The sequence below is a fragment of the Formica exsecta genome, unplaced genomic scaffold (genome assembly GCF_003651465.1).
Source record: "Formica exsecta isolate Colony F162 unplaced genomic scaffold, ASM365146v1 scaffold282, whole genome shotgun sequence".
In the NCBI taxonomy this organism is placed as follows: Eukaryota; Metazoa; Arthropoda; class Insecta; order Hymenoptera; family Formicidae; genus Formica; species Formica exsecta.
This window is the reverse complement of record NW_021850084.1, coordinates 82163-108602: the sequence shown is the minus strand read 5'-3', so window position 1 is coordinate 108602 and position 26440 is coordinate 82163. Positions and strand designations below refer to the sequence as shown.

At 35.2% G+C, this 26440-nt stretch overlaps 1 protein-coding gene across 1 annotated transcript in view; it reads right to left on the bottom strand.

Moving 5' to 3' along the window:
* LOC115237251 (pumilio homolog 2-like) overlaps nucleotides 1–26440 on the bottom strand; it is a 92441-nt gene that overhangs the window by 51133 nt on the left and 14868 nt on the right. Inside the window, exons 6-9 of the mRNA XM_029810191.1 lie at nucleotides 20072–20210; nucleotides 17179–17361; nucleotides 16743–16890; nucleotides 14026–14374 (exon numbers count right to left, since the gene is read on the bottom strand). Of these exons, the coding sequence (XP_029666051.1) occupies nucleotides 14026–14374; nucleotides 16743–16890; nucleotides 17179–17361; nucleotides 20072–20210 (819 nt within the window). The remainder of the gene's footprint in view (nucleotides 1–14025; nucleotides 14375–16742; nucleotides 16891–17178; nucleotides 17362–20071; nucleotides 20211–26440) is intronic.

Sequence of the window (26440 nt, the reverse complement as noted above, 5' to 3'; positions counted from 1 at the left end):
TGTGAAAAGCTCCGAGAGAATAACCGACGGAATTCTCGCCGAGCGATCTCGGTTGCGGGAACGATCTCTCTTATCCCGTCGCGCGAATCACTGGCGTTCGTTTGACGATACGAGAGCTCAGCTGTTCGATCGGGGAGAGAAAGAAAGAGAGAGAGAGAGAGAAAAGCGGAGAAACCGAGAGGGAGAGGGAAAACTGAAGGAGAGAAAAAAAGCGAATAACGTAACAGCCGGGGGTAGAGGATCGCGAACGAAGCCCGGCGTGATACGGTAAACCGCGCGCGCGCTCCGCCAACGGCTGCCGCGTAGAAAGGCAGTTGAGAACTGACTGCTGCCTCCTCTCTCGACGAGCCTCCTCGCGGCTCCCATGGCCCGAGCTTTGAGTGACGCGAGGCGAGGCGACGCGACGCGCCGCGCCGCGCGGCCGGTGTGAAGCGTACGTCCCCCTCTCTCTCTCTCTCTCTCTCTCTTCCGCTCGCTCGCTCGCTCTCTTTCCTTCTTTCCTGCTCTTCCTGCCCCCTCTATCCTTCTCTCTCTTTCTCACAGTTCACTGCTCTCCTTTTCTCCCTCCTTTCCTCTCTCCTTCTCCATCACACGCACTCTTTGACCGTCATCTGGTCCCTCTCCCTCTCTCTCTCTCTCTCTCGTTCCTACGTTCCGCGGTCTTTGTCTATCTCTCGACGTTCTCCGCGCTTCCCCTGGCGTATATACGTGTGTATGTATACTGCACACGGTGTGCGCGCACTGTGCGGCACAGACTAACGTAAGAGCTCTATTCGTTCGCAGGACCCCGCCGAGAATACGGACCTGTCGCCCTCAGCTTCTTCACCCTCGGCGCCTACTACCCCGCGCTCTTGTCGAGCTATACTCTTTACCGAGGAGCGACGACAAAGCCTAGAGCTTCCACAATGTCCGTTTCACCGACTTCCTCCTCTTTTTCTCGCTCGTAGTCGCTCAGAATGCGTTTCAAGGAACCTAATGATAGCGAAAGAAAGAGAGCTTCTTCTCTTTTCACGCCGTAAAATTTCTTGCGGTTTTCAATGAATTGTGCGAAATCATTATAATTTATATATGTCATTTTCATATCACTTTAATCGCGATTGTTTGATAGGAGAAAGGAAGCTTTCTGAATATTTGTATCTTTTTAAATGGAGAGAATAATATTTCCGCAACTTTCACAACAATATAAAATTGACGATTTAAACGCATCGCAAACAATATAGATGTATTCTTGATAAAATATCCTAGATATTATTTACGTTTGCAATTGCATCGAGCTAACGTTTCAGCAGTATGCCATTTAAACTTTTTTAGAAAACAGAGAGAGATTCTAGATTTTTCATGATTTTTTAAGTATTTGTCTTTCATTAAAACGTTTTCATTTTCTATCTTTAGCATTCTGTTTTTATTTCCGATCTTTCATCGCATATATATATTCAAAAGTTGATGCTGAAGTTTGCGAGATGAAACTGGATAAAGTTCATATTTTAAACAGCCTTTTTTTGATTAATAAATTAATTTCATTATAAATAAAAAAGGATCAATCTCAAAATAAGATATTAAAGAATATGCTTATGAATTTAATACAAATCAATATAAAATTAAATTCTACATTATATGTATACTGGGTAATTAATATGCACGGAAAATAATTTGCATAAAACACCTATTAACAATTATAGATTGATTAATATTTAACAGCTACACAATCGCGTAATAAATTTAACACCGTCGAACAATTTCGAAATTAAAATGAATAATGACGTATAACAAAATTTCCCGCATGGCTTGAGGTGTAATCGTCAATTTTATATATTATATACATACAATTATTTTCCGGTAATCTTACATAGAGCCACGCGATAATCCTTGATGCAAATCATCTTTTCCGTGTACAACGTAAAAGCGTAAATATGTCGGCAACATAGCTCGCGAATAATTGCTTTAATGCGGATTATTTAAAACGACTATAAAAGAACGTAAACTGTTTATAAACGCCGATGTACGCAATACCTGTGTATATCTTACTATCTTTTATATACAGGGTGTCCCCAATTTAAATGTCAAAACTTTAGGAGCGTGTAGGGGACCGATAAACTAAGACAAAAAATTATTAGATTTATCAAAAAGTAAAATAAAATAAAAATTGTAGAACATGGAATTAAGAAAAGAGAGTGAGTTAAAATCCTCCTGAGGTAAAATTAGAGGATTGTAGATAAATACGCGACAACGCAAAATTTTGTTTCTAATCTAATTTTACCTCAGGAGGATTTTAACTATTATTATTAAAAAAAAAAAAATAGCCCGACGATGACTATGTTTATATATCACCCTTAATCGAATTTAATAATATCCGTAATTCTAAAAATGACCAATCACAGTCATTCCATTCTTCAGTGGAATATAATTATAATTTGTTTATAAAATATTGCTAAATAATTGCTTAGAATAATTACGTTTCTCGAAGGATCATGCGATGACACGTGCGAGTAAATGAGAGTGACTCGTGCCACTGCCTTCCCGCTCGAGCTTCGCCGTACGAATGATAACATGACAATGTAATCAAAACAATAACGCGTGTTTACGCCGTACGCCGTCAATCCCCTCCCATTGTCGAAAAAATACCTTATATGGTAAATACTTTATGTAGAATAAATATCCCCACTCCTATGTTTATCTTCACTAGAATCGTTGTCGGGCAAATGTACAACAATTAAATGATAAACAGTATCTGCTGTACATAATTAAACACGCGATTTAATACGGCTATTTCTAATACAGTATTTCTCTCACTTTTAAATTTATGCGATCGATGCGGTGATTTATTTTATGCAATGTAAGAAAAGAGGACAAGAGAACGAACAGGATGAACGATTAAATTTTAAGCTTCCTTGAATGGTCGTGTCACTTCAACCTATTTTCTTAGCTAGGAACGTTAAATTTATTTTTCCCAAAATAAGCTTCTTTGCACTTAGATTAAATTCCCTCAAATTTTTCCAAAAATTTATTCATATATGAAAACAATCCGTTTCATTGATGGATCTAATATTCTAAAAAAAAAAATCCGGATGATTGCAATGATTCAGTTTCGGGTACTAAAATAGTTTCGCGTATCCCGACGCGATTTTCAATATTGACAGACGTGCCTCGAGACGCGCACTTATGTCAGGACTCTTTTTCACCCTTTTTCACCCTTCGTCGAGACGCGCTCTCGTTTTCTCCCGCTACTTTCGTTCCGCCCGAAGTGCCTTTGAGGAGCGCGCGCGTAGGGGAGGGAACAACGTCGTCCCCGGTACTTGCAACGAGGGTGAGACAAAGGAGCGACCGTCCACGAGAGTTTCACGAGATTCAAAAGAAGACGACTAACCCCTTTTCTCGCGCCCCCCATTACCTGTCTATATCGCCAGAATGGGTGACGGCGGTATCGTCGAGTGGTTTCGTACGCCAAAGATCAGTAATTCGTTCGCAGGTGAAAATACTAACGACCATCATCAACGCGGTAAGAATCGGTGAAAGGCTCGTGATCGATCGGTCGCCTCGTATTTTTCACCGAAATGCAGTTTCCGTCTCACTTGCCAAGTTTTTCTCGCTTCTTTTTTTTTTTAATTTCTATAATTATCGGTTTACAAGAGCAACGTAAGAAACGCGCGTTAACTAGATGATAAATAATCTTTCCCCGAAATACAGATTTATTCGTATTCGATAAAAAAATTATTCGATACGCGAAGAATTAGATCCTGTAACTTCCTTCAATTCTAATGACAAGAGATCTCGAATAAATGAGCGATATTATATCTACTATATACGAGACCCATTTCATAAAATTTGCAGGCGAGTTATACATAATTCTCTCAATTGGTCGTGTCATAATTTCGATAATGCGACGTATCGATCGTAACACTTGCCTCGTCAAGGACAAAGAGATGCAAAATGACAGTAGGGCACAGGAGGAAGTGAAACGCGAATAGCATCGTCTGGTTCTCTCTCTCTCGTCGTCGGCCATATCCAACGGTCTATTGTCTCTCGAGAAATCTTCCCCTTTCCCTCGTACGCGTGGCCTCATATACACCGATATGACAACACGGAGATGGTGGACAGAGAAGCAGCCGCCATATGCGAGCGAGAGCGATGACGTTATGAAAGGGAAGCGAAGGATATTCACGATGACGGCGAGTGTAAAAATTAGAAAAGAGAACAAAAATGAATGATGGATGAAGAGAGAGAAAGAGAAGGAAAAAAGATGTATGAGAATAGATGCAAAGTAGAATACGTAAATAATGGAGCGAAAGAGAGGTATATAATTCAATATATATTGTAACTTTTTCACTCAAAAAATTGGACAAAAAATAGAGCAAATAATATAACGTATAAAATTAAAAAAGTTCCTCGAGTTTTCTTTATTTTTTTTTTTTTTCCGGTAATAAACTTTCTTTCTCGTATCGCGAAATAAAATCTTGACTATTACAAATTAAGGTGTTTGAAAGAGTACGAAAACTCTTACGTGCACATATACCAAGGAAATACTTATGTACACAAAAAGAGGAGGATAACTTCGCGCATTTCTCTTCTCTTCAGTCTGATTTTTTTCTAAACGTAGTTCTTAATGGCGAATAATACCGACGCGCAGCGAGAAAATCCACAAGTTTCTCGCAATTTCCCGGCACTCCTTTTCCCCGGTGTTACCCCGACTGTTTTCAATTTCCCTTACCTTTTTCCCGGGACTTGTAGCAACCCCGATAAAAAAAAAGAAAAAAAGAAAAACTCCGGGGTATCGATGATGGTTGGCGTGCATAGAGTTGCAATGCCGGCGAAAAAAAAAAAAAAAAAAAAATAAAAAGATGAGACGAGATGAAACGTAATGAAGAGGGAGAGAGGCAAAAAGGGGAAGGGGGAGAGAAAGAGAGAGGGATGAGCGAGATGCCGCGATGAATCCCTATCGCGGTCGCAACTACTCTATACCGTATTATTTTCACGTCGGCAACTTTGCTGCGCCGACGATGTACATAAACGCATAAATATGTTTACCCACGTTAAACTGTATGTGTGATTTCTGAAAGGCGAGATGACATTCGCGGCATCGGAGATACGCCCATCCGATACACACGCTGGACTCGCCAAGGTGTGGTCATTGATTCGAGCCACCCTGCATGACGTAGGAGGGTTCGATCATACGTTACTTTACAAACGTATTCCAAGAGAATATATGTATACATACATCTGGCAATATATATTCATCAAATCAACAATTCATTTGATGTTTGTCAAAGATATGATAAAATTATATGAAATTTTATCGTATATTTTTATCTGTTTCGAGCTTCCTAAAATAATTAGGATTAAAATTAATTAAGATTAAATAAGATTAAATAAGATTAATATTAATATGAAATTATATCGTATATTTTTATCTAGTTTGCGCTTCATAAAATTATCGTAAAGATTCTCGGTGATATAAAGAGAAATCTGCGATTATTTCCACTTTTAGATTAAACAGCGACGCAATTAAAAGATGTCGTTCTTCTTTATCGATAAACTATCAACGATCTCGATGTGAAAGTTACGGAAAGTTGGGAACCGCTGCATTCCAAGGGATGGATGAACACGCTAGTTCGCGTGTTATATACCGAGAGGTCTTTGTTTCTCTTCCTCTCTCTCTCTCTCTCGATGTATCTCTTTCTCTCTTTCTCAGTCGACCTCTCCCCATCACGCGTCCTTCTCTCGACTGTACAAGCTTTCAACCCTCACGTGAGACACGGCCTACCACCCCGTCACCACCCTCTCTTTCTCTCTCTCTCTGGAGAGCCTCTCTTATTATAATAAAAAATTTCCACGTGAGCGCGACGCTCGCGTATATAAATATACTCGGCGACCGCGTTCAACTTAAAGAGAGTGCCCGACTGCATCTACCTACCTAGCTGCTACCTGTGCACATGCACCTGTGGTGTTGGCGTAATAAACGTCCTAGGCTGGAACACAGCGGGGGTTTTAATCGCGCTCAGAAAAAGGGATCGACATGAAACGGCCGACCGATATTCGCCCGTCGTGCTTTCCACCATTTCTCGTTCGCCGATGACGTTATTAACGTTAAACGCGCACAAAGTTCATCATATTTAACGAGCAACGAGTTTATTAAACAATTTTTTTAAATAGTCTGATACCAGCCAAATTGTATATATTTATGCGTAATGAAAATTTATATTATATGTGGGCAGTATTTTTTTTATATAAAGTGAGAAATAAATTTTAACCAATATAATTATTTTCTAAAGAATATATATGTATATAAAATTTGGAAAAATAGCGCTTGATTAAAAATTTGAAAGATGTTAAATATAACACATATTTGCGATTTAATTATTAAAAGAGCTCTCATTTCTTCTAATTGATTTTTATAATCTTTCATTCTCGATTCGCGTGGAACGTTTAAGATTATAACAAGAAAAATATATCCTGCAAAAGGAGAAAAAAAAAGAAGATATTTATGCAAAATTAAAGGCAAAATTTCTTAATATAAGAAAGGCAGTTTGTTGAGTAATCGTGAATTTTTTTTCGTTTTAGCTAGCCTATGTCTGAATGAAATCTGCCTTCCTAGATTTGACAAGTTTTATCTCCCAGATTTGTAATCAGCGACATAAAAAATCCTCAGGATCCAATTTGCATGGAAATTAAGGCACTTTTAATCGCAGTAGACGGAACGTTAAGCGCAAAAGGGTACCGTTGAATTACGCGAGCGCGAAATTCACGCGCTTACCTTTAAAGTCAATAACGTATGCGCTCTTCCATGTTGAGATTTAACATGACGAAAAGAAAAAAAAAAGGAAGAAAGAAAAAAAGAATAACGACGACACGATTTCTAAGGTCCCGGCGCGCTTGGTTCTTTGCCACCGAAGGCGAGGCAGACGAGGACGCGAAAAAAGGGGTTGCGACCGAAGAAGGGCGGTTGAAGTGACAGTAAAGAGGCTGTGACTCGAGTCGGTTTCTAGCTTAGATCCGCGACTCTCTGCGGATGATTCGAAATTTTTTTTAATTAGAGAATAATCCAGCCGCGGGAGGCATACACAGAGATCTTACTTGTGTCTCTTTTACGACTAATGATCTTTCCTTCCGTTTGATTAATAACTCGCATACGATGTTCCTGTCCGGATTCATAACGTGTTATGTGACGGTAATGGAGTCGTGTTATCGATCCGCCGACATTTTACGGGCTTTTGCCGACGAGCGAAATCCGTCTCGAACACGGAGGCGGCAATTAAATATCATTAATAATAAATGACATTTTATTCGGACTGAAATTTATATCACTTTTACGGGGATTTTTATAAAAAAATATTGAGTTATACTATAATTTCTCGTGTACATATGTACAAAATCAATAAAAATGACACCCAAGAAACCTTAGAATTACAATTTTTGAAGAGAATAACAATATTTATAAATGTATCAACTTATTTCGATTAAAATTAATATTTCTTTTTTCCTCGTCGATACCGGTAAATTTTTTTCCTATAATTGTGTCTCTTAAATTTTTGATAATATTTAAGTTCGTCATGATTTTTTTCATTGCTAGAGAACTCTTGAATAAAAATCCGGATAATGCGGAGGATACGAAAGCTGAGAAGCTACAGCTAAACTTAGCTGTAATCATGATTCTATATATATATTGAGAATATGTACGATTCGGCCCTACCTACTTTTAAATTTGCACGGCTATTTGACTCGATGAGTCATCGGTCGATTTTCCGCATGTGAAAGGCGCCGCAACGCGGTGATAAATTTCAATAAGGTTCAACCTTGACCTTTCTTCATTCGTTCCGTCTATCATCGCGACACGGGAAGCTGGCGAAGAAGTTATGCGATTCCAGTCAGAATGATCTGACGTTGAAATGCGAACAATACGCGAAGGAACTGATATTAATAACAGATGTACGAGCCAATCTTTCTTATTATAATAATATAACGGGAACAAATATCGCTTCTTACGTAATAATTCAATTTAAAAAATTAAAATAATATAAAATCTTTTAATTTATATTTTTTTGTTATTGAAAGAAATGCTTAAATTAAATGACACAATATTTTTTAACAGACTAAAATAAATATACTTAAATATTTCGAGACGAACTTCAATGGGATTTCGATGTTTGATATATACAATCACTAATTATTAAGACAATTAAATATATCACCGTTAACGTTGCTCGAAACGAAGGGAATCTCTCTTTGAAACGAGCGCCAGGCACGTTTTCCACGTTCGTAAGAGTGAAAAATAATGAGGTAAGACTAGCACATGTACGTGTGTACGCGCAGCTAAAATAGCATATGTCAAGAACATCCCAGGCTTGGTTTCCACAATCCCTGTGTGAAGCGCAGTAGCGGCTCAATATAGTCAACAAAGACTGTCGTAATCAAGCTATACTACGGTTTGCTACTCTTGCTTGATTATTTATTTATAGGAAACACAGTTTATGAGAAAAAAAAAAAAAAAACTTTCTGTATACCGTTGCTTTCTTTAATCTCTCTCGCATAATAATAACAAAGATATAGATACAAAAAGTTTTTTTATATTTGATCATCGCGACGGATTACAGTATCCTTCTGAGACATTCGTCTCGGCAGTAGAGAGACTCTTTGACCCCTCCCCCTCCTCATTGTTCTCGGCTTTCTCGTCGACGAGCTTGACGTGCAAAACACGCACAAAATTTTCAAGACGATGACGAGTGCATCGAGACAGGTGTCGGAAAAATGAAAAAGTGTACTTGTCTGACTCGGCAAAAATTACTGCATGCAACCCGCGGAATGCAATTCATCAACGACGGGTCGGTCCTCGAATGCGTAAAGGAAGGGGAAGAGAGAGGCGGGATTACAAAAGGTAAATGATGTTAGTTTATAGAAATGCTAGAAGGACAACGAAAAGATTTGGCATTTGTCAATTAAAAATTTAAACTTAAATTTATAAAAAATAAAAAAAAACTAATAATATTAATATAAACTTATTACACGTATAATAATGTCATTAATTAATTTGACAAAGAAAGAAATTATGCGTTTTGCACATAAAAAATAAATGCGTTTTAAGAATCTCGTTGTAATCGCGATGGAGAACAGATTACACGGTATTCCGGCAGAAAAAAAAAAAAATTAGGAGAAAAAACTATATACCGGAGTCGCTGATAAATCGAGAATGACACGAGGGAACGAGATGGCACCTCTCGATGGCTCTTCCTGGCACATCTACGTCAGAGTGAATCACTCAGCGTGAAAAATGGCGGGGAACAGCGAAACGAAGACGCGATGGAAAAGGAGCCAGCGAGCTTTATCGTAGCCGAGGTATGGCCGGTTATGTTATGTAAGAATGCCAAAAATATCGCCGAATGAGTGACAGGCACTTGGCCTATTCGGCCATATTCGTTGTTAGACAATTCGAGGCACACGAAACGATTATTCACTAAGGTAGTGGGGTCCTCCCCCCTGTCCACCCAAATATGCTATTTGTCACTTTTTTAGCCATGTTGAAAACAATTATTTTTGGAAAAAAAAATGTCGGAAAACGTCATCACGTATAGTATTTTTTCAATCTTAAACATTGTGTATTTTTATATTTGAGCTTAAAATTAAAAGCAAATTGAAGGTAAAATCCCCTCAAAATTACTTAAAAAAATATGATTAATTATTTTTTCACCTTATTCACATCAGATGAAATATTTTTTAATTTTTTGAAATTAAATTAAATCGAATAAATTTCACACTGTCCAAATTGCCTGTCACCCGAAAGTTAACGACAACTAATCCAATTCTGACAACATACAGCGAACTTTATATTTCACTGTCAATCGCAACGATCGATTTAATATAAATCTCAGGAAAAGAAGTTGAAAATTATGAAAATCGATTTTTACTTCTTTTACTAGCGAGGAATACTCACGAGTCGACTTGCAGATTTGATTTTCGAAGAATAAAATATATAGAGCGAACGACAACGATATTTTCTGTTTCTATTTGTAATTATATATACATACATATATTCAAAAGTTTATAATTCTATTATAAATCTAATCATATTTTCACAATATATACGTACTTATTACAGGTGATTTTTCAAAATAGACACGCTTTAACACATTAATTGAATAAAAATCATATCCTTTTTCATAAATTTAAAATGTATATCTAAAAAAATGTAATTGTCAGAAACAAAAAATATTAACAAAATTTTATCCAATTTATTGTATAAGATTTGATATTTATTTTTGTAGGAATTTTTCATGCAAACAGTAAATTTATCAATTCTCTTGGCGATGATGTATTGATATGATCGAGACTTTGTTTTGCATAATTTTCGTTTTATTCCCTAACCGAAGACGGATTAAAATGTCAAACGAGAAGGGGCAAGATAGCCGTGAATCTGAAGCAATAAATAAAAATCAGCTAGTATCCAACCGACAACGATAAGAAGCAGGTCACATGGAAAATCTAAGATCGATGGGAGAAACGCATGAACGGGGGATATACTCGAGATAGAATCTTCGAATTCCCGGGCGCAAAATGTGCGCAAATGGAAAACGATTTTGATGCTCCGAAGATTGTAACCTTCGGGCGATGATACAGATTTTCATCGGGATGTAGAGTCATTGCACTTTATGCTGAATGGGCAGCGAGTCAACAACCCGTTCTCTCTCTCTCTCTCTCTCTCTCTCTCTCTCTCTCTTGCTACCTGTCAGTATATGTGTTCACACACACGCGCGCACCTTTACCGTCTTCTTTTCTCTCTTTCTCGCTCCCGCGAGAGGGGAAAAGCGAAGAGACGGAAAAGGGAGAAGAAAAGGACAGAAGCAAGGATGAGGGCAGAGAAGGGAGTCGGAGAGAGGGTGAGAGGTCTGGGAATCGCTTCATGCATCGAGGAGCACAAGCGCTCGCGTAATAACACGATCGGAAGGCGAGCGAGCGAGCACCGTCTCACGCGTGCACGCACTTTTCGTGCACGGATACGCGTGCTCTCCCCCGCGGGGGAGAGATGTATATACGGCGGTTAGACACGGCGAAAGCACCGAGAGCGCGCGCGCGCCGTGTTTCCTCGTCAAAACGCGCGTGCACGCGCTCATAATGTGCCCGGAATGAGCGCGTACCTGCGTCCTATTTTTATATATACGACGCACACAGGGCGCCCGACGAGCGTTACGAAAATCTCTACGCGACAGTGAAGGGAGAGACTCGAAGGTCGACCTTTTTTTTTTTTTTTTACCAAGTGAGGTAGACCCGAGGTAACAGAGATATACACGATTTAACAATTAAACCCGTGGACATATTTCATTATCTCGTTGAATAGTAATAGAGTTGTAATTCATTTGAAAATATGTAATTTTGTACAAAAAAAAAAAAACTTACAAAAGATTAAATTTATTTTAAAAGTATTTTTTTTCTTCATTTTTTTTATATGTAAAAAAATACGTTTGTGTGTATAATTTATTAATCTCTAATCTAACGTCTTATATTTTATATAAAACACACGTATTAAAACTATCTTATCTTCCTTTCTCTTTAAAAAAAGATTTGTCAGCGACTGAAGTGGAAGTTAGAAAAATACTCGCTCTCTAAACACTGCATATATTCACGGAAGTAGAACCTGCTTGTCAGGTAAAATTAATACGTCGCGTCTATCTTTTTCCAGACATCTAGTCTTGTTCACGGTCGCTGACGACTTTGCGCAGCATTTTGCGTTTTCATCGAGGCGTGAGACGCCTCGAGTAAAGGGAGAAGCGAGAAAATACGAGAAGACTGATGGCACGATATTCTCTGTTATCGCGTTAGCAACAATCTGTCGGTATCTTAAAAAACCTACTTAAATATCATTTACGATAATTAAAACAGCAAATTGTATGTTACGGAAATTTTGATAATTAAATTAAATAATTGCTGGAAATATAATATTTATATGTATAATGCAATTTAGTTTAATCAATAATAATATTATATTTAATCTCTCATTTAATATTCAAAATCTCTACCACACATTTTATATAATTTTTATAATTCGCTATTGTGTGTGTTTGTTATTATACAGGCTGTCCTGTAAAAACCGTAACAACGCTTAAAGATAAATTCGAAATTATTTTAAGATGACTTTTCCTCAGCAAAAATATCGAGGCATCAATAATTGTTATAAGCAATTCAAAAAGAAGGGCTTTTTGCAAACTAAACTTTATAAAGAATTAAAACTACATTCTTTAATTAATTTCAGATAGAGTTTACTTTAATAGAGAGAGAAAGAGAAGTTTAATTTAAGGCTTAGTTACAAAGATATATAATAGAAAAAATTGGAAACTTACAAAAAATGATGATCTCTCTCGACATATTTGCTGAGGAAAAATCGTCTCCAAATGATCTCAAAAATTTACCCTTAAGCGTTGTTACGATCTTTACGAGACACCCTGTATATTTTAAATATATTATTGAGTATTATATTAAAATATATTTTTCATATAATCAGAAGACACAATATATTAAGTCCTTGTCAGTATTATTATTCCACACATGCGTTGTTTTTTAATAATTAAAATACCGACAAATATGTTGGTATGATATAAAAAAAAATATCAGGTGGCCACTGTAAACAATGATAACTGATGACGATCGACTCGCTGTTCTCGAAGCGCGTATGATATTTTGTTCTTTGCGGAAACTACTTGGTCGCGGTTTTTTCCCGAGAACAATGATCACCGGTGGATATCATTTCCCGTAGACAAGAAAGTGCGTTACAATTGTCCGGTCTTTTTCTTCATTCGCAGTTGTCTTAATCAATCTCGATCGACACGGAAGAGAATCTATTCAATCCCTCTATGTCCGAGAAAGAACTTTCCATCTTGTTTTAGATATCGAATATCAGAAGCTGATAAAATTGTATAAAATTTTCCACGTTTGCAAAAATTCGTATTAATGTGATATAAACGATAAAAAATGAATGATAAGAACGCGATTATATGCTCGGCGATGTATCCGAATATAAACGCTTTGACGAGATGCAAGAACGCTTAGTGGTACCGATATAATGCTGTTCTATTTTCTGAATACATGCTCAAAGTAGACACGTCAAGAAGCTGTCACTCAATGATTTATATGATCGCCGCTGCCGGTCCCCCTCTTTTAAACCCGTGCAAATCGCCAGCTATTATCGATACGAGGGCCGCTTTTATGAAGCTGAATAGAAAAAAAGTATGCTCTCGAGAATATTACACGATCAAGGCCGCGCGAGTAGTATCATTGTATTTGTTGAATGAAAAGACGAGAAACGAAGTGTTTATAAGCGAGATAAAAAAACCTCTCTTTATAAAATCTCATACATTGAGAGAAAAAGGTTGTTAACTTGACTAAATTCGTCCAACTAATTACTATTTCTTCGTATTCAAATTACTTTTTTCATTTCGAGAAATAAAAAAAAAGTTAAAAAAAAGTTAATAAAAGTAAAAGCCACTTTTTATGGGAAGTTTCGTAATGTAACCTAGATGATTATATCTAACATCTCCGGTAATTTCTGGGAACTGTGGAGCACTAAGAAAATTTTCTCGGAAAAAATCCGTATGAGAAAGAGGCTACAAAGTTAGCCAGTACAAACCGAGGATGCACTCTTCTCAAGAATGAGCATTTACTACGTAATCGAGATTAAATCGAGATTCTCATTGCAATAACTGCATTACAACAATGAAACATGACATTATAATTGTTTTATAAGTCTAAAAAAAGAAAAAAATTTTTAAGCGTATATTATTTATGTCTAGGGAAAAGTCTCGATGTTATATACATATTTAGGTTTTTTTTTTATTCTATATTATATATTATCTATTCTATATTATATATCTTAAAATTTTATATTCATATAATTGCGAAAAGCCCCCCAACCCCCCTTGTATTCTCAATTTTTCTTTGATATTGAATTAAAGGCGCAAGCTTTTTTTCAAAAAAATTGAAAATAAAGAGACCTTAGCGCCTTCTCTTTGTTTAATAATGCCTAAAAAAGAAGAATAAAACGTGACTTACCTGAACGTCGAAATGCGTAGTAGTGTCTTGCGGCTGTGGTGGACCCTGCTGCTGTTGCTGTTGCTGCGAGGGTGGTGGACCCTGCGGTGGCGGAGCTTGCGCTCCGAAAAGTTGTGCTGCCGCGTGCGAGTGTGGATGTTGCAGATGATGAGTTGGCGGGGCCTGATGATGCTGCAGATGATGCGGCGGTGCAAACGCTGCCATGAAATGTTCTTCGCTGCCGACAACGTCAACCCCGGGTTTCAGCAGCACGACGCCACCACCGCCGGCGCTTACGGCCAGAGTGGCGGCAGCGTTCTTCTGAAATTCCTCCTCGCCCGGTGATGGTTGGCGGCTTCCAGGTGTGCGACTGCAATGAAAATGTATAAAAATCAGTTAGATTAAATATAAGAAATGTAACATGTAATTATAAATTAAATTAAAATAGTTTAATAAACAAATAATTAAGTTTTTATCCACTCTTTCATTTCGATTTTAATAATCGATTTTATTAAAAATTATATATAATAATTATAATGATCACCTATAGTTGAAACAAAAAAGCTAATGCATAAGTAAAAAAGTGTGAAAAAAATCGTAATTTTATTTTCTATATAAAGAAACTGATATAATTTTTCTAAGCGGCTACAAATGTTAAAAACCACATCGTAAATAAGCAACATGTGCAGAATGTTTAGTGAATAAGATATCAGTTAAAAAATTCCGATTTGTAGCAGCGTTTCTATACATAATATACACACTTTTTATATTTTAGAATTATCATTACAAATATCTTTTGTGTATCATCTCTAGTTTTGCTTTAGCACAAAAATTTTCGATTTAAACAAGTTTAATAAACTCCTGGTTTTGCTACAAACAACATTTAATTCTATTAAGATTCTCTGGTTAGTGGAATCGTTATTTTCTAGGCAAAAGGCAGTTAAAGAAAGAGTTAAGAATTGAAAATCCTGATGTGACCAATCCCATGAATAATTTCGCATAAAGAAACCGCACAAGATTCTATATCTACGCAATTGACTGCATGTCGTGTAACGGTGCACTTTGCATAATAGTAACGCATATAACAAGACGCAATCCGTAAGTCAGACAATCCGCGTTACTGATCTCGTGAGAAAAGAAAGCATGTAATGCTCATGCACGTCAATGACGGCTATCAACGGTGACCTAATGTCATTATCATAATGACGCAAAAAACTGCAATAGCACTGCATTCCTGTGGTTGCACCACTTCCCTCTTCAATCAATACGTTGGGCAAAAAGTATGAAAACTACAGTATGACAAAACGATAAATTTTAATCTAAGCTAAAAATTATCGTGAAAGAAAGGCATTGTGTGTATCAAGTATATCTTACATAATTTCTTTTTTATTAATTATAATTTGCGAATAAAATTTCACAAGTAAAATTAAAACTCAAAATTTAAAACATTTCCGAAACGAAATTGGTATGATTTAAACAGATTAAATTAATTTAACCAAAAAGATTTTAATATGAAAATAGCAGGTACAAAACATAAATGCAACCTAAGGTGATGTCGGTAATATCATTGTGGATTGTGCTTTCTCTTGAGTGCTACTGATGGCGCAACATTGCTGGAAATCGGACGCCGAGCTATCGCAAAAGGAAATAGTGGAGAATGTGATGTCATCGGCCGCGCATAGAACATGCCCTTGACAGTTATCGTTATTACGCTATTTCGTCCTGCTACTTGCGCGATGCATGCGACATATAAAATGTTAAGATAGAATATAATAAACAAGCAAAAAATTACATTCTCTTATAGACGGCACACATTGCTTATACCTAGTATTATTATAACTTTCTACGATTCCTGCTATAATTTCTTGAGTAATTTCAATACTTATATATAGATTCGATAACTCTATGATTATACTATACAGCTGGTTATATAAGCGTATACAGCAGTATATAAGCGTTGCGAATTTTAATTACAGATTCAACCTAGAGAGTAGTNTAGTTTTCTATACAGCATTGCGTATAATACTTACCAATCTCAGAGAAACCATTCGAGGTTCCAAATCTTTTGGTGTAGTGGGACTCGATCCAAGAACATATTCAACCATTTTAACTCCCAAACCACCTGTTTCACTGCAAAAGAAAAAATGAGTTGCTATTAGAACAAAATTCGGATATGTAGACTAAACGAAAAAAAATTATAGAAATTACTTTAAGCATTTTTCCTCTCAAATACAGTTTTTTTTATCGAATTCGTAATCAATTCTTTTCTAATATGAGAGTAGTTATTTTTGAACGGGTTAATTCTAAAGTAATTATTTCTAACAATATTATATTTATTTTGTATTTATTCAGTATATTTATTATATTGATATTTAATAAATATGTCGCACGCACGAAAAAGAGATCCCGTATATGTTATAACCTAGGCTTAATAAAAGGAATTGTTTGTAAAAAAAGCTTGAAAAAGGAAAATAGAAATAAACATTCAGTTTACTCCATCCCGAAATTAATTTCAAGATTAATTGTATAAATAGTTGTACAATAAATTCAGTTTTAATTTTACACATTAAAATATATATATTGTAAAAAACAAATTAATTAAAAATTTTTTTTAAAAATAATCAAGCTCGCATTAAATATCAATTTATATTTCAAGAGAAAAATATACTTGAAATATTTTGTATAATGCATTTAAAATATCAAATAGTTTTAGCGGTAAAATAAGTTATAGAACTTACTTAAATCCTTTATCTTCATCCAGACCATTTTGAGACGCTAATCCGTTACCCTGAGGGCCAGTGTCATCCTTTGTACTATCAAAGGGACTTGCCGAACCTTTCTCTTTTTCTTTCTTGTCTGCATCGGTATTCTGTAATAAAGAAATAAAAATAAAATAATAGAGCGATATATGTATATATAGTTAAAGTATATATTTTTTTATAAATTTCCATAATTTTCATATGAATTATCTTGATCATTGATTATATACTAATTAAAATTACATTTCAATAATTAAAGCTAACTTAAAATCAAAAGATACAAAAAATTAATAAGATTTTTTCATCTATTTATATCATTAAAGTTTAATTCGTCGGAAGACTTATTTCTCCAGCTATAAATTAAAAACTATCAACATTTCGCCATTGGAATAAATGCTGCTTGTTTTATTTTAGAGATTCGACAGGCAAAAATGCATAATATTCGGGAAATTGTGGATACAAAACGAAATATATAAACATGCTAACCTGCTTCTGGGACTGAGCACTGTTCCGACTTCTGATGCTTGATGATGATATCCCGTCCCAACTCCCACACGTCTACCCGTGCCCATTGAGATTGGCTGCGACACTGCATGATCTGTAAAGGACAAACAACATTCATATCAATGTTTACAAAGATTATTTGTGCGATCAGAGCCATTTTACTCCCAAAAAATGTACAGATTTGTACAATTCAGATTCGAATGTTGATAGTGGTAAATATTTTCGATTGATCAAGTGTATTGATCAAGTTAAAATAAAAAAATCGCGTACACAAATGATCGTAAGAAATAGTATTTTCTATACGTAGAAATCCAAGATTCTCGACAACTGCGAGTCAATACAAAGAAGAATCAATAGACACAAATATATATATAATATAAAACACGTCTCGCTAAAGGAATTCGTGTCACGGAGAGAGTATCCTTGTCTACAATTTGTACACGGTTTCGCAGGATTTTTATTCCATATTTATTTCTGCTTTTCTATCGTAACTTATTTATTGTATACTCATTCATAAAAAATGAGAGATTATGCGAATTGTTTTCCTTGCACTATAATTCCGATATGCAATGAGAGAAAAAGCTTCAAGATGCTTCAGAAATAAGCTCTTCAATTATTTCTTGAAATTCGTCGATCTAATCGATTCGCGCTAATGGATATCCATTAGAATCTAATTATAGATCTCCATGCGAGAGGATTTTATCGATACAGAAAGAGATAGAAAACGATAGATGAAATTTATCCAAATAGCAATTTGCTGCCATTGGACGGCAGCTGCGGCGCCGAGCATTATCGAACGAGATTCCGTTAGGCTCCCGTATAAATAGAGAAGTTTTTTCCGCCCTTTCACGCAGCTCCATATGACGCCAATAGAACGCGGCCCAGGTGGACGATCGGCCACGTCGGGGAGGGTTGGTCGGTCGGGGTGCTCGCTAACAGGGTGGATCAGTAGGTACGATCCTGGGCGTTGGGACGTTGCCCCCACCGCCGTCGCTGATGCCGGGCGTCTGTCGCCATGGCAACAGCCGCGTTGCACCCATCGTGGGTATGACGCACACACGGCGGCCGTCGTCGTCGTCGCCGCCGCCGAAGCCGGTACACACACTTCTTATGAGAAATCAGGTGTTTCGTGCACACCCTGTATATACACCCAGCGTCATATATATCCTAACATTTATTAGATCCACATTTATTAGGCCCTTTTCAATCGGAGCAAAACTCGTATACAATTCAGGACTGCGTCTAACAGATATCTGTAATTGATACGGTTAAAAGCAAGATTAAAAAATAACAGATTGTATTATATTAAATTAACCAATAAAAATATCTAGAATATTTAAACATAATACGTCCGATCTGAAAGTATTTATAAATTGTGAATGTAATAAGTATTAAAGCATTTATATGACGGTTGATATACGCTAGGCGTCGTAAAATGACTTGACATTCCCTAGGTCGTTTTCTGACATTTCTCGAAAGCGCGCGTTTATGTATCATTCTCTTGGCATCCCGGAACTTTAAAGCTTAAAGACTTTATTAGTATATCAATAAATCTCTGTCACTAATATTTTATATCTCTCATGAGCTTCTGAAGAATTTCAAAACAATAATAGTCAGAAAAATAATATATAAAATTAAATATTAATGTGTAAAATACGTATTATCTCTCCCTCCCTTTTTCTCTTTCTCGGCCAAATAAATGAATCAATTATCACATCATGTCAAAAATTCAATTAGTGAATATCAAATTATCAAATATTAGAAATAATTACAAAAATAATTAGAGACAATTATCGCTTTTAAAGTGACGAATGTTCAAATTTATCGAGAATTTGTAAAAAAAAGAAAAACTTTTCAAAATATTATTTTCCCATCCAATATTCAAACTAAATATAAATATATTTTCAAGATAAAATATATAAGTTATCCCCGAATTTTCCTACTCTTTAAATTGTATATACGTGTAGTAAAGTTTTTTAAAATTTCATAAAATTATATAAAATAATTAAATAAAAATTTGCCGTGTGAAAAAACAAAATAAATCCTACCTCGACAGAATTAAAATAATATTGATAGAGCTCGTTTTCAGAATTATATATATTTACAATATTAATCAATGTTGCCGTTCAATCGGTCGTATACTGCGAAAAAGCTTGACGCTGCCCCCCTGGACCAGCAGAAGGCGGCAGCGGCGAGCGAACTACGTATATGTGTATCTACATGCTGTTCTTTTAGTGCTGTATCAATCAATAAGCGTGTACGACGTAAAATACGCGGCATCGCGCTTCGTACCTCGGTATTTCCTACACGGATATATCGCCTTTCGCAAACAGAGACATTGTCGTCTGTGATCGAACAGTGCACATTTAATTTCGTGTACAATCCTTCCATCTTATTCGACAATCTTTTTAGAAGAACAATCAATTAAATTAAATTAATTATTAACAAATATTCAACAATATGTTCTACATATATACATAAATTTCTTATTAGTGTAACAATTGTTCGTCTTTTTCCGATGAATTTCTTAGATAAATAAAAAAAGATAATTTTATACAAAAATACGATTGTTAAAAATTGTCAAAAAATTAGATATATTTAAAATTATCATTGCTAATAATTTAATAGTGTACTACTATGCGTAATTAGGGATTATGTAGGATTGCCTACACATACGATACTCAAACGTTACGAGGGAATTAGCGATCGGCTCGTTTACGAGCCGTTACGTTTATCCAAACGGTTTCGATTACTCCACTCTCTGCTTCCGTCAACAATATACATAATAATCGCGCGTATCGTACCTGACGTGCTCCAGGTGGAATCCCGCCACATGGTCTGGTGGTCGCCCAGGTGAAGCAGGGTCCCACCGCCTTTTACACCCCCTTCGTCCTTGGAGCCTCCTTCGTCCACGCCCCAGAGCTTTTTTGCCGAGGGAGCGATCTGAAAAAAAGAGAATAGGTCGTAAGCACCGACGAGGTCAGTGAACACTCTTTTCAAACGCGCGTGTTGACATGAAATTCCCAGGAGCTCCTTCCCTCCCTTCCTTTCCCCTCCCCCTCGCGTACACACATCGGAGTAATACGAGGAAATGACCGTTCGCCACTTGCATTAAGGAAATTAAAAGTCGACAAGATTAACGCTTTTTGTGATACGTCACATTGTTCGCTCGAATAACGCATCAACGAAATTTTGTTTCTTTGATAAGTGCACTGGTATAATTAATATCCAGTCCCACTGACCCATTGCATAAGATTTATTCTTTATTATCACAATTGCAACGACGTCTTTTATTCGGAGTAGTAACTAGTTAAACAGTTAAAAGTTAAGTTATAAAGTTGGAAAGTTAATAACTTTTAACTTAACTTAGTTAATTTTAAACATGTTAACTTTTAATTTAAACTAGTTATTTTTAAATGTATTATCATTAATTTATTAACTTCTTTTATACAAGTTAAAATAATTCATCAATATTAAAGTCATATGAAAATGGTTGATCGTAATGCAAATATTTCATTTGTCAGATGTGACGATTCACTGTTGGATAGAGAATTAACTTGTAACTTTAATAAATTAATAATTTTTTAACTTAATTTTAACTGAGTTAATTTTTGTTTAATAACTTTTAACTTAATTTAGTTTAAAAAAAAATTATCTTACTCAATCCTGCTTTTATTTGTATATATTATAAGATTAATATCTCAGATCTCGCTAATCATTTCAGATCTGAGATATTAATCTTATAATATATACATACATATAATGAATTAATAATATACAAAGAAAAGCATGTCTATAATAAATTGGTAAATTTTTTTACAAATTGTTAATTATGATGAAAATTATAATTACAATTTATTTAATAAAAAAAGATTCTACTTTAGAACAATAAATTGATTGGCTGAGAGAACGAAGCTCATTTCAAGTAATGCACATTGAGCCTAAAATAGAATTCAAATAACGAATATGTATGTTTTTAATTCAAAAAAAGATCAGAATTTTCTAAATTTTTTTGTCCTGTAAATATTGTATTAATATAATAATAAAAAATTTAAATCTAATAAAATAAAAGTTTCTATCATATGTATATTTATTATATATTTAATACATACTAGGTTATTTAATATATACATATATATCGATTTATGTTAAATTATATATTATTTTTTAAAATAACCGTAATATTTTTCGAGATCTCCTGAACGTCATGATTAAATGATGTGCTCTCTTCTTGAAGTGTCAACTTGATCATCGCACGAATATTCGAATTCAAAGCAGATAAAATTGCGATGCGGACTCGGCATGCGGCACCGATCCCGACCTCGCCTAACTGGAGGTTAGTGACGTAACCTCCGTTGGGAGATGAGGATAGAGGGGAGAGAGCGCCCGCGGATCGCGGGTTTTTAGATGCGGGTGCACCGAACGCATGATAAGACACCGAGTTCAAAGTCACGATGCATCGTCTTGGTTATAACGCATGAATCGCGAAAGTTGTTTCAATTTCAACTTTTGTGATTCAGAGATTAAGAGCTTTCGCTCTTCTCGAAGTCGGCTAAAGGTTTTACGAAGTTTGAATAAAAAAAAAAAAAAAAATTGATCGAAATCGATCTCGGAGAAAACACGAGTTAATTTCTTAAAGATCAGAAGACACATCAGTCTGTTTTCTTTCTTTTTTTTTTTTTCTTAATTAGGGGAAAAAGAAAATTATTAATTACAAGAAAATTATTGTATCGAGTTTTAATACAATATGACATAATTAAAAATCTATATTTATTTATATTTTTTTTTTTTAGTATGCTTTCAGTTTTACAAAATACATATTTATGAATACACATGTACATTGTGGATTTATATATCTCGTGCGCGCAATATACGCTTTATAAAATTTTAAAGCATATTATAACAAAAAATATACAGATAGTATATATAAAATTCATAAGCGTGCCAAAAAATACAAGTTTTATTATTTAATATAATTTTTGAGGAATATACTGCTCATGTAAAAAAGCAAAACTAAAAAAAATGTATTGTATATATCATGTGTATGTAAAAAAAAAAATCTTATGTGTGATATTTAACACACATTTCATTGTAAGCAAAAAATTACAAATATAATAATCGATTCCTTGAACGTCACTTAGCTATATCCGCGAGAGTTAATTAACTTTAACTGCTGTATATGTGCATGCGTTTTTATACATGTATTCTAGCCATTATATACTATAAGGTAAAAAAATATAGCAATTATTCACCGAACGAACCGATCCAGCGATTACCGAGAGATGGAAGAATCGAATATAAATATAAATAATGAAAAATATTTCATATATTTCGTTACAGTAAATTAATAAGATTTTAGAAGAATATATTACATATATAATCTATCATCAATTTTAATATATCAAATAATTTTGTTATTCGAGATAAATTTTGTCATTTAGAGATAAATAATTTGTATTAGAAAAATGTTTGTCCAAATAAAATATTATAATTTTCGTGACTTACAAGCATAGAAAAATAATTTTTATTCTAAATCAGAGAATGATCGACCGATTCTTTCATAAAACTGACGATGAGTCAATGGATATGATAGTTACAAGTCTTACGAGCTTAGAAACCGGTTGAACGTTACATGAGCGAAAAGACTATCCAAAAGCAGTGATAGCGAATCGTGTGCCAACAAGTTGGAAAGCGAATCTCCTTTTTGGCATTGTTGAGCAATTCGCTTAACATATTGTCCGAGTCAGTTACAGCACCTGCGTAAAAACTCTATTTCCTAATCAATCGTGATTATAAGCAATTATATAATTGTAAAGATTCAGGTCATTTCAAAATACTTTTCTACATGTTTCTACAAAAATAAATATACAAAATATAAAGCTAATCGTTGAAATAATTTTTACAATTTCTTCCATTGTGTCCCATCCCAAAAAATCATTAAATTTTGGATTAAAAAATCTTTAAAAATGCTAATTTTCGAAAAAAAAAAAAAAAACTAGAATTGAGAAAATAGTACTGACAATTGTATAATAATGTAAATAGCAAATAATAACATTAATTCTTTTTTCTGCTCACTAAAGATATAGGTTATTTAATTTCCAAAATCTTGATCTAAAAAGCTTCCAATTTAAAACCGATTCTTCTTCAATAGAAATATTTACGCGCGCGCGAGAGAAAGAGAGAGAGAGAGAGAGAGAGAGAGGGAGATTATTGTAAGTTTTCAATTTCTATCATTAGATAAAAGATTAATCCTGAAAACAAGAAAAATCAACGAGATCTTGCAATTTACGGTAATTCCTCCAACTTTTCCAGATTTCTTCGATGAAAGGGAAATTCCTCGAATTCTCTCGCGATTCTTTCCCAGAAGAATGACAACTATCGAGAGATACCAGCTGGATCTGTCGGCAATTGATATATTGCTGCTTCGCATACAGATGGAGAGAAGATGTGGCCACGTAACGCGGGGGAACCGAATCGGTGAATCTGTCTAAAGGTTCAATAAGATAAGGGTAAGGGTAAGGGTAAAGCTCGGTCAGCCGGGGGGTGATACGCTATGAGTATCGACCGCGTCGCCGACTGCCGGAGACGCTTTTGTACGTTTAAGCGACTGGAGAGAGAAAGAGTAACCGAAGAAGGAAAAGAGCATCAACGAAGGGAAAGAAACAAAGAGCAAAATAAACGGTATCATTTAATAAAATGAAATATATATATATAAATTCGATGATTAGAAAATAAAAAACACAAAAAAATAAAAACCAACATGAGATGAAGGCAAGATTAAAATGCAATCAATAAAAAGTTTGTTTTACATGAAACTTAAAACTTTCAAGTACAAATTACTGATTTTATAAATATATATTCCCCCCATCTTAAAAATATCCCCAAATATTTCCCATCAAAATTTTACCAAAAAGAAGAGCAGGCAAGAAATTATTATATAACTTGTGCGACTTCTAGATCGCCTAAAACGGGCTCTAAATTATCCTTCCTTTTCTCACTCTTGTTCCATTCTCTCTTTATCCTATCTATTGAACAAAAGATGACAAAGTAATATTTTTTTCTTTCTAAACCGACCGGTTTTTACCCTAAAAGGGGGATTAAGGGGAAAAAGAAAAGGAACGGTAAAGGGACAAACAAAATCATGCCGGTAACAATGTCAACCTCTCGTGTGTCACGTTGCTTCCGTTGTTATGTGCAGCGAACGGGATGGGGGGGGAGGGGGTTATAATCGTGCCATTGGAAATGACCTCTCTAGAACAATCCCTATATTAAACAGAGAGCCGCGGGATTGACTTACATAGGGGAGGGAGTGATAGTGTTATTACATAGAAATACGCGGTGACGTCTCTGATACAAGACAATGAGTTTCAGCGGATGGCGAATCGCGTTTATCTGTTGTTCTCAGCTATTTTTGAATCGCCGATATCGATTTTGACCACTTGTCAATCGGAAAGAATTTTTCGCAAAATGTCAATTTTTTTTTCATTACTCGATTCTTCTCTATTTTTAATAATAGATATAAAAGTTATAATAACACATATTTTGCTGATTTTGGCACAATTTGTATATTTATTTCTCGCTGTATATATTTAAAAAAAAGAAAGGAAAAGAAATAAAGAACGATGTGGATAGACAGATTGGAATTTTGGGCTCAATCTATTTCTCCAATATCCAATCACGAAAACTTTTTCCGAAAGTCGACCGTTGATGCTAATCAGCTGTTGCTTTTTATAACGTGACATTTTTATAAACTGGTACGAAAGAGGATCCGAAAGAGGATGCGATATACAAAACTGTCGTTTACGTAAAAATTAAAAAGAATCGACTGTTATTTCTAAATGAACTTCCCCCTTCCCACCCCTCTTGATTTTGACTTTTAAGCGTAAAACGGGCACGACTTTCGGAACGAACGCGAGCGAGAAAGAACAAAAGCTGGATAACCGCGTGCTAGAGTATTCGAGGTCCTCTTTCTCTTTCTCTCTCTCTCATCCAGCCAGACAGGACACCAGACGGACTCGCGCCGTTTTCATCCCACCACGGTTCGTTTCCCTCCTCCTCTCCCCCCCCCCCGACCCAATCATCCCCCTTCGGATTTTCATCGCACTCCCACGTTCTCCACGACGGTGCGGTGTGGACGTCGTTAAATTGCCATGGGGCCACCGACCCCTTTCCCCGGGGCCCGTGGCCACGGGTCACGGCCACTGTCCTCCAGTTTACTCGCCGGGAGAAGAGAGAAGGGAGGGGACGAGGAAGGGGGGGAGGGGAATCAGTCGGCACGATTGCGAGAGAAGACAAGTCCCGCGCTCTATGGGTCAATATGCACGCACGGTAAGATGGTATCGTTATACATACGCATCCCGTCCATAAGGACTATGCATATCGATACGCTCGCTCGTTATCATCGAGAGTGACAGTTGTAACAATTGTCACATTGTTGTATATCTAAACCTAAGACGACACGAAGAAAATACGGAAAATTAAAGCCATGGATGAATGATTTTTCCATCTGTCAAAACAAATCAAAGCTTTTTGTCACGTAAGAAAATTAAATTTTAATAATGATTAATTGCCTAGAATAATAAACTATACATAGTTAATAAAAAAGATAAGAAAATGAAATTTTAATAATGTTATACTGCCTAGAATAATAAACATTATATAATTAATAAAAAAAAAATGCGGAATATTTATTACGTATTTCCTTGATTTTAAAAAATTCATTCTCTTTGATTTAAGAAATTTTTAATTTAATACAAAATAATTGCGACAGATTTTTATATTTTTTACTAATTAAATTGATGGTTCTTATTATTTTTTTTCAAATATGAATATCTCTATATATATTTATATTATTAGTAGCCTATATTTTTATTACATTTTTTATTTTAAAAACTGCACGCTTTTAAAATAATCCATTTTTTAAAATCTTTGAAAACACATCTAAATATTAATAATTTAAAAAATATTGGCATTATCTCGATAATATAACGTTAAATTCTAGTAATAACAGCTCACAATTAATAGAGATAATAAATAAAAGTTTAAACGTATGTCATTAAAGCTGTATAAAAATAATACTGAGTTTATATCCTGGAAATAAATGTCCATGGTAAAAATAAGTTCTAACGCGCATAAATTGATCGGTCTTGTAACGGGGAGGGGGGGGGGGGAAT